The sequence below is a fragment of the Macaca nemestrina genome, chromosome 20 (genome assembly GCF_043159975.1).
Source record: "Macaca nemestrina isolate mMacNem1 chromosome 20, mMacNem.hap1, whole genome shotgun sequence".
Classification (NCBI taxonomy): Eukaryota; Metazoa; Chordata; class Mammalia; order Primates; family Cercopithecidae; genus Macaca; species Macaca nemestrina.
The window spans coordinates 8,014,768-8,033,317 of NC_092144.1; the positions used below are offsets into that span (position 1 = coordinate 8,014,768).

Genomic DNA, 18,550 nt, shown 5'->3' on the forward strand with positions numbered 1-18,550 from the left:
TCCCAGGTACTCGGGAGGCTGAGACAGGAGAATGGCGTAAACCCGGGAGGCGGAGCTTGCAGTGAGCTAAGATCCGGCCACTGCACTCCAGCCCGGGCAACAGAGCCAGACTCCGTCTCAAAAAAAAAAAAAAAGAAAAGAAAAGAATAGTCCGGGCGCGGTGGCTCAAGCCTGTAATCCCAGCACTTTGGGAGGCCGAGACGGGCGGATCACGAGGTCAGGAGATCGAGACCATCCTGGCTAACATGGTGAAACCCCGTCTCTACTAAAAAATACAAAAAACTAGCCGGGCGAGGTGGCGGGCGCCTGTAGTCCCAGCTACTCGGGAGGCTGAGGCAGGAGAATGGCGTAAACCCGGGAGGCGGAGCTTGCAGTGAGCTGAGATCCGGCCACTGCACTCCAGCCTGGGCGGCAGAGCGAGACTCTGTCTCAAAAAAAAAAAAAAAAAAAAAAAAAAAAAAAGAATACAGTCTCTCCGAGAGGAAATCAGCATTGTCTGGAAAATAGCTCTTCTTTGTGCGACCTCACAGTCTGCCTTCTGGCCAGAAATGTTTGGGAAACAGTGACTCATGGCTGGATGGCCTCTGGGCCACGCCTCCTGCCTCCTGAGCTGCCCTGGGAAGGACCCAGCATCCCCAGAGACTGGGCCAGGGCTGGAGACTTTTCCGAGGCAGCTTTCCGCAGATGCTTTTTATTTCTGTTTCCCCCTCACAAGGGCAGAGGAGCAGGTGAGCACTTCTCTCTGGACACACAGGTTTCTCAGGTAGCATGGGCTTCAGGTATGGTTAGATCCGGGAGCCTCCAAAGATGTCCTTTTGAATCTACCTTTCCCTGTCTCTCGGCTCTGCTCTCCTCTGTGCTGGCATCGCTCACAGGTTCCACACAGAGACTAGGCAGCTGCCAGGAGCTCCAGGCTTACGTCAGCCTTGTGGCCTACAGTTCTGGAGTTTACAGGGAAACAAAGAATTTTAGGAATAGATTGTTGGTGACTCTGATGGTATCACACAAGCCTGAGTTGGTCGCCGTGAGCAGGGGTGCGTGCTGTTCTATTTTCTTTTGCTTTTATTCAAATGTTCTCACTCTGTTGTCCAAGCTGGAGCGCAGTGGTACAATCATGGGTCATTGGAGCTTTGAACTCCTGGGCACAAGTAATCTTCCCGCCTCATCCTCCCAGGTAGCTGGGACCACAGACATGCACCATCTTGCCAAGCTCAGTCTTTAAAAAAAATTTTGGGGCCCGGCGCGGTGGCTCACACCTATAATCCCAGCACTTTGGGAGGCCGAGGCGGACAGATCACGAGGTCAGGAGATTGAGACCAGCCTGGCCAACATGGTGAAACCCTGTCTCTATCAAATACAAAAAAAAAAAAAAATTAGCTGGGCGTGGTGGCACGTACCTGTAGTCTCAGCTACTTGGGAGTCTGAGGCAGGAGAATCACTTGAACCTGGGAGGGGGAGCTTGCAGTGAGCTGAGATCACACCATTGCACTCCAGCCTGGTGACAGAGCGAGACTCCATTTCAAAAAAAAAAAAAAATGTTTTTTTTATACAGTTGAGATCTCACTATGTTGCCCACACTGGCCTTGAACTCCTCGGCTCAAGTGATCCTCCTGCTTCAGCCTTCCAAAGTGCTAGAATTACAGGCATAAGCTACTGCGCCTGGCCTGGTGTTCTGACCGGTCCAGCCTGAGGCCCGAGGTCATCAGGAGTGTTGTCTGCTCTGCACTAGTTCTTGAGGAATTTTTTTTTTTTTTTTTTTTGAGGCGGAGCCTTGCTCTGTCGCCCAGGCTGGAGTGCAGCGGCGTATTCTTGGCTCACTGCAACCTCTGCCTTACAGGCTGAAGTGATTCTCCTGCCTCATTCTCCCCAGTAGCTGGGATTACAGGCACCTACCACCATGCCTGGCTAATTTTTGTATTTTTAGTCAAGATGGGATTTCACCGTGTTGGACAGGCTGGTCTTGAACTCCTGACATCGTGATCCGCCCGCCTTGGCCTCCCAAAGTACTGGGATTACAGGAATGAGCCACCTCACCCAGCCGGTCTTTGAGGATTAAGAGTTGAGGGTGGGGGACCGGGTGTGGTGGCTCACGCCTATAATCCCAGCACTTTGGGAGGCCAAGGCAGGCGGATCACAAGGTCAGGAGATGGAGACCATCCTGGCTAACATGGTGAAACCCTGTCTCTACTTAAAATACAAAAACACAATTAGCCAGGCATGGTGGCAGGCGCCTGTAGTCCCAGCTACTCGGGAGACTGAGGCAGGAAAATGGCATGAACCCAGGAGGCAGAGCTTGCAGTGAGCCGAGATTGTGCCACTGCACTCCAGCCTAGGCAACAGAGCGAGCCTCCATCTCAAAAAAAAAAAAAAAGAGTTGAGGGTGGGGAAGTTGTGCAGGATAATCAGGGTGGGTATTTTAGGAAAATTTGGAGAGGACATTGGGGGGCGGGTATAACAGATGCCCATGTTGGGTCTGAGAGGGTGCTACAGGTGTCCTGGGAAGGGAACACATCACTGCACCTGTGGGAGTCTGGGAAGGCTTCGCAAGGTTACCTTCCCTGCATCTCCTCCCCAAAGGGAAGGACATTTGGAGCTGGGCATTGAAGGATGAGTAGGAGTTCACCAAGGGGCAGCATGGGGTAAGGGTGAGCTTGTGATCCAGTGGGTAGTGAAGCAGGTATAGACAGAAAGCGCAATCATTGCTCACGGGTCCTATCTCCGTGTCCAGTGACGGTCCCTTCTGCCGGATCTGCCACGAGGGAGCAAATGGGGAGTGCTTGCTGTCCCCGTGTGGCTGCACCGGCACTCTGGGTGCTGTGCACAAGAGCTGTCTGGAGAAGTGGCTTTCCTCATCTAACACCAGCTACTGCGAGCTGTGCCACACGGAGTTTGCAGTGGAGAAACGGCCTCGACCGCTCACAGAGGTACCCTTGAGAGTGTGAGACTGTGGTGGGCAGCGGGGAGAGGGCAGACATGGGGGCAAAGGCAGGAGCTGCCCTGGGCAATCTGGTGGTCTCCCCAGGGCAGACCCCCTTACCATTTCTGTCCACCGGGTGGGTCTGCTGACGGTGTGTCGGAAACCAGGCCCGGGGTTTGGGAGTCAGTCTTTCTCTTCCTTCTTCTTCTCCTTCCTCTACCTTTTTTTTTTTTTTTTTTTTTTTTGAGGCAGAGCGTCACTCTTGTTGTCCAGGCTAGAGTGCCGTGGCACGATCTTGGCTCACTGCAACCTCCGCCTCCCAGGTTCAAGCGATTCTTCTGCTTCAGCCTCCCGAGTAGCTGGGATTACAGGCGTGTGCCACCGCCCAGCTAATTTTTTGTATTTTTAGTAGGGATGGAGTTCACCATGTTACCCAGGCTGGTCTCAAACTCCTGACCTCATGTGATCCACCCACCGCGGCCTCCCAAAGTGCTGGGATTACAGGCATGAGCCACTGTGCCCAGCCTATGTCCTTCATTAGCAGAGATTTCCTGAGCACCTCCAGCATGCCCAGCACTCTGTTAGGCACTGGGGACCCAGCCACCAGCCAGACACATAGGGCCGGGCACTCATGGAGATTAAAGTCCAGTAACTTTAATTTGGACTTTGAAGCATCGCTTCTGATATGAGGTTACAGAAAAAAAAAAAAAAAAAAAAAAAAATCAACGAAGCAACTGGTTTCTGGGAGCAATAGTGCGATAAGGGAAAAACATGTCACTGTGGGTGGGGCAACTTGGGGTGTCAAGCAAGGCCTCAGCAGGAGGTGAACGCCCCTAGCTGAGGCCTGAGAGATGAAAAGTAACAAGCTGCTGGATGCAGTGGCTCATGCCTGTAATCCCAGCACTTTGGGAGGCCAAGGCAGGCAGATCACTTGAGGTCAGGAGTTCGAGACCAGCCTCACCAACATGGTGAAACCCCGTCTCCACTAAAAATACAAAAAAAAAAAAAAAAAAGAAAAAAAGGAAAAAGTCCAGGCACAGTGGCTCACACCTGTAATCCTAGCACTTTGGGAGGCCAAGGTGGGTGGATCACCTGAGGTCAGGAGTTCAAGACCAGCCTGGCCAACATGGCAAAACCCTGTCTCTACTAAATATACAAAATTAGCCAGGTGTGGTAGTGGGAGCCTGTAATCCTATCTACTAGGGAGGCTGTGGCAGGAGAATTACTTGAACCCGGGAGGTGGAGGTTGCAGTGAGCTGAGGCTAAGCCACTGCACTCCAGCCTGAGTGACAGAGCAAAACTCTGTCTCGGCCGGGCGCGGTGGCTCAAGCCTGTAATCCCAGCACTTTGGGAGGCCGAGACGGGCGGATCACGAGGTCAGGAGATCGAGACCATCCTGGCGAACACGGTGAAACCCCGTCTCTACTAAAAAATACAAAAAACTAGCCGGGCGAGGCGGCGGGCGCCTGTAGTCCTAGCTACTCGGGAGGCTGAGGCAGGAGAATGGCGTAAACCCGGGGGGCGGAGCTTGCAGTGAGCTGAGATCCGGCCACTGCACTCTAGCCCGGGCGACAGAGCCAGACTCCGTCTCAAAAAAAAAAAAAACAAAAAACAAAACTCTGTCTCAAACAACAAGAAAAAAGCTGGGTGGGGAGGTGCATGCCTGTAATCCCAGCTACTCGGGAGGCTGAGGCAGGAGAATCACTTCAACCTGGTAGGCAGAGTTTGCAGTGAGTTGAGATAGCGCCACTGCACTCCAGCCTGGGCAACAGCGTGAGATTCTATCTCAAAAAAAAAAAACAAAAAAAAAAACCAAAGCTGGACATGGTGGCTCACAATCCCAGCACTTTGGGAGGTAGAGGAGGGTAGATCACTTGAGGTCAGGAGTTCGAGACCAGCCTGGCCAATGTGGTAAAACACCGTCTCTACTAAAAATACAAAAATTACTCGGCGTGGTAGTGGGGACCTGTCATCCCAGCTCGAACCCAGGAGGCGGAGGTGGCAGTGAGCCAAGATTGCAAATACAAAAAACTAGCCGGGTGAGTTGGCGGGCACCTGTAATCCCAGCTACTCGGGAGGCTGAGGCAGGAGAATGGCGTAAACCCAGGAGGCGGAGCTTGCAGTGAGCTGAGATCCGGCCACTGCACTCCAGCCTGGGCAAGAAGAGCAAACTCTGTCTCAAAAAAAAAAACCTAGAAAACCCCTGGCCCACCTGGGAGTCAGGGTATAGGGAGAAAAGTGGGAGGGAGGTCCAGTCCCTTCACACACCCGCCCACACCCACTTTGGTCTTCATGCTACAGCCACACGGCCCCCTCCCCACACATCTTGTCTAGGCCGCCTCCCCCTACCCCAGGGCCTTTGCATCTGCCGCCCCTGCAGCCTAGAGGCCCATCTCCCCCATTCTTCACATGGTTCCTTCTGTTCATTTCGTTCTCTTCAATGTCACCTCCTTGGCAAGGTCTTGCCCTGTGTGACCATTCACCCATTTCATACCTCCACTGCCAGCATGGGAGGGCAGGGGCCCCTTCTGTCTCATCCACCAGAATTTCATGAATTAAGCCCATTTCTTGGCTGGGTGCGGTGACTCATGCCTGTAATCCCAGCACTTTGGGAAGCCAAGGTGGGAAGATCACTTGAGGCCAGGAGTTCAAGACCAGCCTGGGCAACACAGTGAGACCCTGTCTCTATAAAAAAATTAAAGAATTTATTATTATTATTTTGAGACAGAGTCTTACTCTGTCACCCAGGCTGGAGTACAGCATGTGATCTCGGCTCACTGCAACCTCCACCTCCCAGGTTCAAACGATTCTTCTGCCTCAGCCTCCCGAGTAGCTAGGATTATAGGTGCGTGCCACCATGCACGGCTAATTTTGTATTTTTAGTAGAGACAGGGTTTCTCCATATTGGCCAGGCTGGTCTCGAACTCCTGGCCTCAAGTGATCTGCCCACTTTGGCCTCCCAAAGTGCTGGGATTACAGACATATGAGCCACTGTGCCAGGGCTTTTTTTTTTTCTTTAAAGCCCATTTCTTTTGGCCCGTCATCTGGGGGAGGCCAAGCATAGTAGATTAGTAGCCAAGGACGCTTCAGCCCTGGAGCAAGACTTCCCAGGTTGCAGCCCCAGCTTTGTGGACTATGTAGCTGTGTGAGTTTGGTCACTTGAGTTAATTCCTCTGTGCCTCAGTTTCCCCATCTGTAAAATGGGAGTAAAAGTGCCCAGCACCTGGCAGGCCCTGGCTCCTCATGAGCTCAATAAATGTTTGAAAGAAGGAAAGGGCCAGGCGTGGTGGCTCACACCTGTAGTCCCAGAACTTTAGAAGGCTGAGGTGGGCAAATCACAAGGACACAAGTTCGAGATCAGCCTGACCAATATGGTGAAACCCCATCTCTACTAAAAATACAAAATTAGCCGGGCGTGGTGGTGCTTGCCTATAATCCCAGCTACTCCGGAGGCTGAGGTGGGAGAATCCCTTGAACCTGGGATGTCGAGGTTGCAGTGAGCCGAGATCATGCCACTGCACTCCAGCCTGGCCGACAGAGCGAGACTCTGTCTCAAAAATATATATATATGGCCGGGCGCGGTGGCTCAAGCCTGTAATCCCAGCACTTTGGGAGGCCGAGGCGGGCGGATCACAAGGTCAGGAGATCGAGACCACAGTGAAACCCCGTCTCTACTAAAAATACAAAAAATTAGCCGGGCGCGGTGGCGGGCGCCTGTAGTCCCAGCTACTCAGGAGGCTGAGGCAGGAGAATGGCGGGAACCCGGGAGGCGGAGCTTGCAGTGAGCCGAGATCGCGCCACTGCACTCCAGCCTGGGCAACAGCGTGAGACTCCGTCTCAAAAAAAAAAAAAAAAAAAAAAAAAATATATATATATATATATATACACATACAAAATTAGCCGTGCATGGTGGCTCTTGCCTGTAATGCCAGCTACTCCGGCAGCTGAGACAGGAGAATTGCTTAACCCCGGAAGGTGGAGGTTGCAGTGAGCCGAGATCGCGCCACTGCACTCCATCCTGGGCGACAGAGCAAGAATCCGTCTCAAAAAAAAAAAAGAAAGAAGGAAAGGAGAGAGGGAGGCCTAGACCTGGAGGTCCTGACCCCTCCCCCTCAGCAGCCCCTCCTCTGCCCCCTTTTCCCCGTCCTCTCCCCTGCAGTGGCTGAAGGACCCGGGGCCGCGGACCGAGAAGCGGACGCTGTGCTGCGACATGGTGTGTTTCCTGTTCATCACGCCGCTGGCCGCCATCTCGGGCTGGTTGTGCCTGCGCGGGGCCCAGGACCACCTCCGGCTCCACAGCCAGCTGGAGGCCGTGGGTCTCATTGCCCTCACCATCGCCCTTTTCACCATCTATGTCCTCTGGACGCTGGTGAGTGGCCGCGGCTTTGCAGCGTGCATCTGGAGCTCTGCCACTGGGAGTAGCAGGGCCAGGGATTTGACCCCTGGCTTGTGGGGTACGGGGCTCCCTGGCTGCCTCTGTCTATGGCCCTGGGTGGAAGAGTGCTTCTGAGGTCACCCTGCCTCTCTGGGAGCTTCAGATTCCAAATGTGACAAAGGTCTAGGGAATCCCTGAGCTAGGTGTAAACCTTGACCTGAGTGCAGGAACCCCCATCCATGAACCCCCAAGATTAGGAGCGGGGCAGAGAGGAGCAAATGCCTGAGAGAGAGATTGGGGGAGAACAAATAAATGGGAAAATAGATGTAGATTAAGAAATTGAGGCTGGGCACAGTGGCTCACCCCTCTAATCCCAGCACTTTGGGAGGCCAAGGCAGGTGGATCACCTGAGGTCAGGAGTTCGAGACTAGCCTGACCAACATGGAGAAACCCGGTCTCTACTAAAAATAGAAAATTAGCCAGGTGTGGTGGTGCATGCCTGTAATCCCAGCTACTCGGGAGGCTGAGGCAGGAGAATTGTTTGAACCCAGGAGGCGGAAGTTGCTGTAAGGCGAGATCGTGCCATTGCACTCTAGCCTGTGTAATGAGCGAAACTTCGTCTCAAAAAAAAAAAAAAAAAAAAAAAAGAAAAGAAAAGAAAGAAAGAAATTGAAAGGGAAATCCCAGGCACAGTGGCTCACTCCTATAATCCCAGCACTTTGGGAGGCCAAGGCAGGTGGATTACCTGAGCCGAGGAGTTCCAGACCAGCCTGGCCAACATGGTGAAATCTTGCCTCTGCTAAAAGTACACAAATTTAGCTGTGCGTGGTGGTGGGTGCCTGTAATCCCAGCTAGTCGGGAGGCTGAGGCAGGAGAATCACTTGAACCTGAGAGGCAGAGGTTGCAGCGAGCTGAGATTGCGCCACCGTACTCCAGCCTGTGCGACAGAGCAAGACTCTGTCTCAAAACAAACAAACAAACAAAAAAACAAAGAAATTGAAAGGGGAAAGCCTGGTGCAGTGGCTCATGCCTGTAATCCCCATGCTTTGGGAGGCTGAGGTGGGCGTATTCCTTGAGGTCAGGAGTTTGAGACCATCCTGGCCAACAATGGTGAAACCCCATCTCTACTAAGAATACAAAAAATTAGTCTGGTGTGGTGGCATGCACCTGTCATCCCAGCCACTAGGGAGGCTGAGATAGGAGCATTGCTTGAACCCAGAAGCCAGAGGTTGCAATGAGCCGAGATTGTGCCACTGTACTCCAGCCTGGGCAACAGAGTGAGATTCTGTCTTTAAAAAAAAAAAAAAAAAAAAAAAAAAAAAAAAAGGAAAGAAAAGAAAAAGAAATTGAAGGGGAAGAGAGAGAGGAACTGAGATGAAAACATTGAGTGAAACCAGGCCCAGTGGCTGTTAACACCTGCAATCCTAGCACACTGGGAGGCCGAGGCAGGAAGATTGCTTGAAGCAAGGAGGTTCAAGACCAGGATGAGGTGACAAAGCAAGATGTCCATCTCTACAAAAAATGTAAAAATTAGTGGTAGGCCAGGCGCAGTGGCTCACGCCTGTAATCCCAGCACTTTGGGAGGCTGAGGCGGGCGGATCATGAGGTCAGGAGATCGAGACCATCCTGGCCAACATGGTGAAACCCCATGTCCACTAAAAATATAAAAATTAGCTGGGTGTGGTGGCACGCGCCTGTAGTCCCAGCTGTTCAGGAGGCTGAGGCAGGAGAATCGCTTGAACCCAGGAGGCAGAGGTTGTGGTGAGCTGAGATCAAGCCACTGCACGCCAGCCTGGTGACAGAGTTAGACTCCGTTTAAAAATAAATAAATAAATAAATAATAACATAATAATAATAGAGTCAAGTGCGGAGGCTCACGCCTGTAATCCCAGCACTTTGGGAGGCTGAGGCAGGCAGATTGCTTGAGCTCACGAGTTCGAGACCAGCCTGGGCAAAGTGACAAAACCCCATCTCTACAAAAAATACAAAAGTTTGTCGGCCATGGTGGTGCATGCCTGCAGTCTCAGCTACTCTGGAGGCTGAGGTGGTAGGATCGCTTGAGCACTGGAGGCAGAGGATGCAGTGAGCTGAGATTGTACCACTGAACTTCAGCCTGAGTGATACAGCCAGACCTTGTCTCAAAGAAAATAATAATATTAGTAAAAGAAAAAGGAAAAAAAAGGCTGGATGCAGTGGTTTACACCGTAATCCCAGCACTTTGGGAGGCTGAGGCGGGCATATCACTTGAGGTCAGGAGTTCAAGACTAGCCTGAGCAACATGGTGAAACCCCGTTTCTACTAAAAATACAAAAAATTGGCCAGGTGTGGTGGCTCACACCTGTAATCCCAGCACTTTGGGAGGCTGAGGTGGGTGGATCACGAGGTCAGGAGTTCGAGACCAGCCTGACCAACGTGGTGAAACCTTGTCTCTACTAAAAATACAAAATTAACTGGGTGTGGTGGCACGCGCCTATAATCTCAGCTACTCAAGAGGCTGAGGCAGGAGAATGGCTTGAACCTGGGAGGGAGAGGTTGCAGTGAGCTGAAATTGCACCGTTGCACTCCAGCCTGGGCAACAGAGCAAGACTCCATCTCAAAAAAATAAATAAATAAAAAATTAGCCAGGTGTGGTGGCACATGCCAGTAATCCTAGCTTCTCGGGAGGCTGAGGCACAAGAATCACTTGAATTCGGGAGGTAGAGGTTACAGTGAGCCAAGATCACGCCACTGCACTCCAGCCTGGGTGCCTGAGTGACAGAATAAGATTCTGTCTCACAGAAAAAGAAAAAAAAAAAAAAGAGAAAAAAAGCCTGAATGAGAGACAGAGACAGACAGAATGACGGGGGTGTGAGGTGTTGTTCTAGGCCTCTGGTAGGCAGCAGAACCATTGCTTAGAGGCAGAAGTTTCCCACAGTCTCACCCCTCAGACATAACCACTATTGTCCAGCTGTAGGGGAGTCTCTGCCTCACAAAGTATTTTTCAGTGCACCTACCAGCATTTTTTTTTTTTTTTTTTTGAGACGGGGTCTTGCTCTGTCATGCAGGCTAGAGTGCCAAGTGCAGTGGCACAATCCTGGCTCACTGCCACCTCCGCCTCCTCAGCTCAAGCGATTCTCCTGTCTCAGCCTCCTGAGTAGCTAGGATTACAGGCACATGCCACCACGCCCGGCCAATTTTTGTATTTTTAGTAAAGAGACGGGGTTTCGCCATGTTGGCCAGGCTAGTCTTGAACTCTTGACCTCAGGTGATCCGCCTACCTTGGCCTCCCAAAGTGCTGGGATTACAGGCATGAGCCACTGTGCCCGGCCCCTACCAGCATATTTTAAAATATGTAAACTGGATGAAATCACAGCTACTGTTTTAGTATCTGCTTGTTTTCATTTTGCTGGTGTTCTTTAAAAAAAAAAAAAACAGGCTGGGTGTGGTGGCTCAAGCCTGTAATCCCAGCACTTTGAGAGGCCGAGACGGGCAGATCACGAGGTCAGGAGATCGAGACCATCCTGGCTAACACGGTGAAACCCCGTCTCTACTAAAAAATACAAAAAAATTAGCTGGGCGTGGTGGTGGGTGCCTGTAGTCCCAGCTACTCGGGAGACTGAGGCAGGAGAATGGCGTAAACCCGGGAGGCGGAGCTTGCAGTGAGCCGAGATCCGGCCACTGCACTCCAGCCTGGGTGACAGAGTGAGACTCCATCTCAAAAAACAAAAACACACACACACACACACACACACACACACACAACGAGGCAGCCACCCAGCAGATATTCATTGTATGGGTGTACCATATTTATTTAACCAATCACTTTTGACAGGCACTGGGATTTTTTCCAATGTGTATGTGGTTTTATTTCTACTTCTTCCTTTTTTTTTTTCCATTATGAACAGTGCTTTGGGCACTGTCCATGCAAATCTTTCTTGGGAACTTGCTTGGTCAAAGGATGTGAACCACTGACATTTATTGATTGATCGATTGATTGATTGAGCCGGAATCTCACTCTGTTGCCCAGGCTGGAGTGCAATGGCACGATCTTGGCTTACTGCAACCTCCGACTCCCTGGTTCAAGCAATCCTCGTGCCTCAGCCTCCTGAGTAGCTGGGATTAAGGCATTTGCCACCATATCTGGCTAATTTTTGTATTTTTAGTAGAGATGAGTTTTCACCACGTTGGCCAGGCTGGTCTCGAACTCCTGGACTCAGGTGATCTGCCCACCTTAGTCTCCCAAAGTGCTGGAATTATAGGCATGAGCCATTGCACCAGGTAACTTTTTTTTTTTTTTTGATTTTGTTTTTTTTGAGACGAAGTCTCACTCTGTCACCAGGCTGGAGGGCAGTGACGCGATCTTGGCTCACTGCGACCTCTGGCTCTCAGGTTCAAGCAAGTCTCCTGTCTCAGCCTCCTGAGTAGCTGGGACTACAGTTGTGCGCCACCACGCCCAGATAATTTTTAAATTTTTAGTAGAGACAGGGTTTCACCATGTTGGCCGGGATGGTCTTGATCTCTTGACCTCGTGATCGGCCTGCCTCTGCCTCCCAAAATGCTGGGATTACAGGTGTGAGCCACCGTGCCTGGCCACTTTTAAATTTTTTAATAGACTAATTTTTAGAGTAATTTTCGGTTCACAGCAAAATCTAGCAGAAAGTACAGAGAGTTCCTGTATATCACCCTGCTCCATACACACACAACCTGCACAGCCTCCCTCACTGTTAACATCGTGTACCCAAGTAGGGCATTTGTTAGAATCAGTGAACCTTCATTATCCCTTTAAAACCATAGTTCACATTAGGATTCACTTTTTTCATTTGTTTGTTTGTTTGTTTTGCAGTGGTTATCTCGCCCTGTCTCCCAGACTGGAGTACAGTGGTGTGATCTCCGCTCACTGCAACCTCTGCCTCCTGGGCTCAAGTGATCCTCCCACCTCAGCCCCCCGAGTAACCAAGACCACAGGTGTCCACTACCACACCTGGCTAATTTTTGTATTTTTTGTAGAGACAGGATTTTGCTATGTTGTCGAAGCTGGTCTTAAACTCCCAGGCTCAAACCTTGGCTTCCCAAAGTTTTGGGATTACAGGTGTGAGCCATCGCACCTGGCCTTTGTGTGTGTGTGTGTGTGTGTGTGTGTGTGTGGCGGGGACGGGATAGGATCGTGCTTTGTCACCCAGACTGCAGTGCAGTGTGGTGTGGTCATGGCTCACTGCAGCCTCAACCTCCCAGGCTCAATTGATCCTCCCACCTCAGCTTCCTGAGTAGCTAGTATTGCAGGTGTGTGCATCACGCCTGACTAATTTTTGTATTTTTTTGGTGGAGACAGAGTTTTGCCATGTTGCCCAGGCTGGGAGCTGACTCTTATTGTTGGACATTTATACGTTTTGATGAATGTATAATGACATGTATTCACTATTTTTTTGTTTTGTTTTGTTTTTTTGAGACAGAGTCTCACTCTATGCCAGGCTGGAGTGCAGTGGTGCGATCTCGGCTCACTGCAACTTCCGCCTCCTGGGTTCAAGTGATTCTCCTGCCTCAGCCTCCCAAGTAGCTGAGACTACAGACATGTGCCATCATGCCCAGCTAATTTTTGCATTCTTAGTAGAGATGGGGTTTCACCGTGCTGGCCAGGATGGTCTCGATCTCTTGACCTCGTGATCTGCCCACCTTGGCCCTCCCAAGTGCTGGGATAACAGGCGTGAGCCACTGCGCCTGGCCATATTCACCATTATGATATCAGACAGAGTAGTTTCATGGCCCTAAAAATCCTCTGTGCTCTCTCTATTCATGCCATTCTCCTTTTCCCCAACCCCTGTTCACTGCTGATCTTTTTACTGTCTCCATAGTTTAGCCTTTTCCAGAATGTCCTATAGTTGGAGTCATTCAGTATGTAGCATCTTCAGGTTGGTTTATTTCATTTAGTGATATGCAGTTAAAGTTATTTTTGTGACTTAAGGGCTTTTTTTCTGAGGCAGAGTCTCACTCTTTCACCCAGACTAGAGTGAAGTGGCCTGATCTCAGCTTACTGCAGCCTTCGCACCCCTCCCCGCCGGGTTCAAGCTATTCTCTTGCCTCAGCCTCCTGAGTAGCTGGAATTACAGGCACCCGCCACCACGCCCGGCTAATTTTGTATTTTTAGTAGAGATGGAATTTCTCCATATTGGTCAGGCTGGTCTCGAATTCTCGACCTCAGGTGATCTACCCACCTTGGCCTCCCAAAGTGCTGGGATTATAGGCTTGAGCCAGGGTGCCCAGTATTTTTTTTTTTTTTTTTCTTTTTGAGACAGGATCTCACTCTGTTGGATTGCAGTGGCGTGAGCACAGCTCACTGCAGTGTCAACCTCTAGGGCTCAAATGATTCTCCTACCTCAGCCCCCTAAGTAACTGGGACCATAGACCTGGGCCACCACATCTGGCTGATTCTAAAATATTTTTTAGAAACAAGGTCTTGCTATGTTGCCTAGGCTGACCTCGAACTCCTGGGCTCAAGTTATCCCCTGGCCTTGACTTCCCAAAGTGCTGGGATTACAGGCGTGAGCTACCTTTCCCAGCTTAGTTTCTTTTTAGCACTGAATAATATCTCATTATCTGGAAGCACCACTGATTATTTATTCATTCACCTATTGAGTGACATCTTTTTTGCTTGCATGTTTTGGCAATTATGTGACTGATTTACATTAAAACAATTTTTTTTTGAGACAGGGTCTCACTCTGTCACCCAGGCTGGAGTGCAGTGGCGCGATTTCGGCTCACTGCAGCCCGTATCTCCCAGGCTCAAGCGATTCTCCTGCCTCATCCTCCCAAGTAGCTGGGACTACAGGCCACCTCGCCGAGCTAATTTTTGTTTTTTTTGTTTGTTTGTTTTTGTTTGTTTGTTTGTTTTTTGAGACGGAGTCTCGCTGTGTCGCCCAGGCTGGGGTGCAGTGGCCTGATCTCGGCTCACTGCAAGCTCCGCCTCCCGGGTTCACGCCATTCTCCTGCCTCAGCCTCCGAGTAGCTGGGACTACAGGCGTCCGCCACCACGCCCGGCTAGTTTTTTGTATTTTTAGTAGAGACGGGGTTTCACCATGTTAGCCAGGGATGGTCTCGATCTCCTGACCTCGTGATCCACCCGCCTCGGCCTCCCAAAGTGCTGGGATTACAGGCTTGAGCCACCGCGCCCGGCCAATTTTTGTATTTTTAGTAGAGTCAGAGTTTTTAGTAGAGACAGGGTTTCTCCATGTTGCCCAGGCTGATCTTGAACTCGTGAGCTCAAGTGATCTTCCCCCGCGCCCCGTCTTTCAAACTACTGGGATTACAGGCGTGAGCCACCGCGCCGGGCCTGACCGATTGACATTTAATGCCTCCCAAGAGGCTGTTTCACTTCCTTCCCACTGAGAGGCAGGAAAGGAGCTCCCCTTTGCTTCCTGCTGGTGTGTGTGCAGTGTATCTTGTCTTTGCAGGACTCTGAAAGCTGGTGGGTGTCACCAGGATGGTGAATGGGTCTGTGTGTGTGCACTTTGCGGGAGGAATGTTCGTAAGCCAGCTCTGCTTCTGGAAGCATGAGCCCCAGCCGTGGTTTGGGCCAACGCGGGTGCCACGGCAACTTGCTTTGCCTCCTTTGCGGGTGGAGTCCTTCTCAGCGCCTCCGCTCACTGCAGGACTGCCCCGCAGGTCTCCTTCCGCTACCACTGCCAGCTGTACTCCGAGTGGAGAAAGACCAACCAGAAAGTTCGCCTGAAGATCCGGGAAGCGGACAGCTCCGAGGGCCCCCAGCATTCTCCGCTGGCGGCTGGACTCCTGAAGAAGGTGGCAGAGGAGACGCCAGTATGAACGCTGGGCTGTCCGGGCCCTGCAGCAGAGAGGCCAGAGGTAGCTGGCAATACCCTGTCCTGTGGAAGGATGGAAACTGCCTAACACTTCCCGCACGGCCTGAACGCTTCTTAGGCCAAGAGACACCATGCGGAGCCTAGTCTGTGATCCTGTGTGAAGATATTATCAGGGTTTTTTTTTTTTTTTTTTTTTTGCACACTGTTGTTCATATCGAGGACAGGTGGACACGGTCCTAAGCTCTGGACGGAGCAGGCACACTGATCTCATTCTGAGGCCCACATGGCACCTTCTGGGCCAGCAGCTGTGGCCGGTGTATCAAGGGCGCCCTTAAAGCTGGAACATTCCAGCAAGCTTCTTGCGCTTCTCTGCACCTGGCAGGCCCACTTTCCTGGCACCCTCGACTTTATATAAAAGTTGCACTGCGTTTCAAAAACCCACCCCTGAATGAATAAAAGGAGCCCTGGCTGGACAAAATGGACTTGTCAGTTACGTTTCTCAAAGGAGACCTCCCAGGGAGGGACCATGTAGAGGTAAAAAAGTAACGTTGGTGGCCGGCTGGGCGCGGTGGCTAACACCTGTAATCCCAGCACTTTGGGAGGCTGAGGCGGGTGGATCACGAAGTCAAAAGATTGAGACCATCCTGGCCAACATGGTGAAACCCTGTCTCTACTAAAAATATAAAAACTACCTGGGCGTGGTGGTGCGTGCCTGAAATCCCAGCTACTCAGGAAGCTGAGGCAGGAGAATTGCTTGCATCTAGGAGGTGGAGGTTACAGTGGGCCGAGATGGCGCCACTGCACTCCAGCCTGGTGACGGAGAGAGACTCTATCTCAAAAACAAAAACAAAACAAAACAAAACAAAAAAACCAAAAAAACCAAAAACACTGGTTGGCCAGGCGCAGTGGCTCACACCTGTAATCTCAGCACTTTGGGAGGCTGAGGCGGGCAGATCACAAGGTCAGGAGTTCGAGACCAGCCTGGCCAATATGGTGAAATCTCGTCTCTACTAAAAATACAAAAATTAGCCAGGCGTGATGGCAGATGCCTGTAGTCCCAGCTACTCGGGAGGCTGAGGCAGGAGAATTGCTTGAACCTGGGAAGCAGAGGTTACAGTGAACCAAGATCGTCATTGCACTCTAGCCTGGGTAAGAGAGCAAGACTCTGTCTCAAAAAAAACAGAAACAGGTCGGGCGCGGTGGCTCAAGCCTGTAATCCCAGCACTTTGGTAGGCCGAGACGGGCGGATCACGAGGCCAGGAGATCGAGACCATCCTGGCGAACACGGTGAAACCCCGTCTCTACTAAAAAAATACAAAAAACTAGCCGGGCGAGGTGGCGGGCGCCTGTAGTCCCAGCTACTCGGGAGGCTGAGGCAGGAGAATGGCGTGAACCCGGGAGGCGGGGCTTGCAGTGAGCTGAGATCCGGCCACTGCACTCCAGCCTGGGCAACAGAGCCAGACTCCGTCTCAAAAAAAAAAAAAAAAACAGAAACAAAAAAAACCACTGGCTTGTTTTGAGGGATCTGTCCTGAAGCCCATGGGAAGAAGCAAAGTCTCGGTCTTCAAGTGAAAATCAGGTAGCAGGGTTATAAAAGAAATGATTTTTAAAATATACATAAGGGCTGGGCATGGTGGCTCACACCTGTAATCACACTTTGAGAGGCCGAGATGGGTGGATCACCTGAGATTAGGAGTTCGAGACCAGCCTGGCCAACATGGCAAAACCCTGTCTCTACTAAAAATACAAAAAAAATTATCGGGGTGTGGTGGCAGGTGCCTGAAATCCCAGCTACTCTGGAGGCTGAGACTGGAGAATCGCTTGAACCTGGAGGCAGAGGTGGCAGTGAGCTGAGATCAGTTGCACCACTGTATTGGGTGACGTTGTGAAACTCTGTCTCAAAAAATAAAAAATAGAAAAATAAAGTAGACATAAGAACAATTTCCTCTTACTTTGCCTCTACCAGTCCAGAGACCATGCTGGCCTCTTTTTTTCTTTTTTTGAGATGGGGTCTTGCTCTGTCGCCCAGATTGGAGTGCAGTGGCACAATCATGGCTCACTCCAGCCTCAACCTCCTGGGGTCGGGCAATCTTCCTGTCTCAGCCTCCCCAGCAGCTGGGACGACAGGCATGCACCACTGTGCCTAGCCACTATTAGTTTTTAGTAAGTGTAGAGAGCCCAGCATGGGCCAGGCCTGGTGGCCGATGCCTGTAACCCCAGAATTTTGGGAGGCTTCAGCAGGAGGATCAGTTGAGTCTAGGAGTTTGAGACCAGCCTGGGCAACATAGTGAGATCCTGTCTTGACTAAATAAATAAATAATTAACTGGGCATGGTGGCATGCACCTGTGGTCACAGTTACTCAGGAGGCTGAGGTGGGAGGGTCCCTTGAATCCAGGAGTTCCAGGCTGCAGTGAGCTATGATTATGCCTCTGCTCTCCAGCCTGGGCAACAGAGCAAGACCCTGTCTCTAAGGCAAACAAACAATTTGTGTTTAAATGGTGACAATATCCACACTGACTTAGGGTCACTATAGATGAGGCATAGTTCTGAGTCTTTCCCTCCTCTGACTGTCACTTGTTAGGGAAGAAGTAGTTATTACCTCCATTTTATTTATTTATTATTTTTTTTATTTTTTTTGAGACGGAGTCTTGCTCTGTCGCCTAGGCTGGAGTGCAGTGGCCGGATCTCAGCTCACTGCAAGCTCCGCCTCCTGGGTTTACGCCATTCTACTGCCTCAGCCTCCCGAGTAGCTGGGACTACAGGCGCCCGCCACTTCGCCCGGCTAGTTTTTTGTATTTTTTTAGTGGAGATGGGGTTTCACCGTGTTAGCCAGGATGGTCTCAATCTCCTGACCTTGAGATCCGCCTGTCTCGGCCTCCCAAAGTGCTGGGATTACAGGCTTGAGCCACCGCGCCTGGCTATTACCTCCATTTTATAGGTGAGAAGACTGAGGCACAGGGCAGGGAAGCCTTAATGTAAGGTCCCAGAGCTGTAGGAAGTGGAGCTGGGGTGACCCCAGGACTCCTTTTGGAGGAAGACTCAGGAAAGATGCAGAATGTGTGTGTTTTTTGTTTTTTGTTTTTTTTGTTTTTTGTTTTTTTTGAGACGGAGTCTCACTCTGTCACCCAGGCTGGAGTGCAGTGGCGCAATCTTGGCTCACTGCAAGCTCCGCCTCACGGGTTCCCACCATTCTCCTGCCTCAGCCTCCCGAGTAGCTGGGACTACAGGCGCCCACCACCTCACCTGGCTAGTTTTTTCTATTTTTTAGTAGAGACAGGGTTTCACCGTGTTAGCCAGGATGGTCTCGATCTCCTGACCTTGTGATCCGCCCGTCTCGGCCTCCCAAAGTGCTGGGATTACAGGCTTGAGCCACCGCGCCCAGCCTTGTTTTTTTTTTTTTTTTTTTTTTTTTTGAGATAGAGTCTTAACTCTATCACCCAGGCTGGAGTGCAGTGGTGTAATCTTGG

The 18,550-nt window shown here is 51.0% G+C and overlaps 1 protein-coding gene across 6 annotated transcripts in view; it reads left to right on the forward strand.

The window, feature by feature from the left end:
• The window catches only part of MARCHF2 (membrane associated ring-CH-type finger 2), a 28,619-nt gene extending 13,055 nt beyond the window's left edge, over window positions 1–15,564 (forward strand). For 4 of the 6 annotated variants that reach the window (XM_071088035.1, XM_071088032.1, XM_071088033.1 and 1 more), the window contains 3 exons: window positions 2,729–2,924; window positions 7,077–7,286; window positions 14,928–15,564. In XM_071088035.1, the coding sequence (XP_070944136.1) occupies window positions 2,729–2,924; window positions 7,077–7,286; window positions 14,928–15,086 (565 nt within the window). In that variant the 3' untranslated portion in view covers window positions 15,087–15,564. The remainder of the gene's footprint in view (window positions 1–2,728; window positions 2,925–7,076; window positions 7,287–14,927) is intronic. The other 2 variants (XM_071088037.1, XM_071088036.1) reach the window with 1 other exon arrangement.
• Window positions 15,565–18,550: the final 2,986 nt, after the last annotated feature.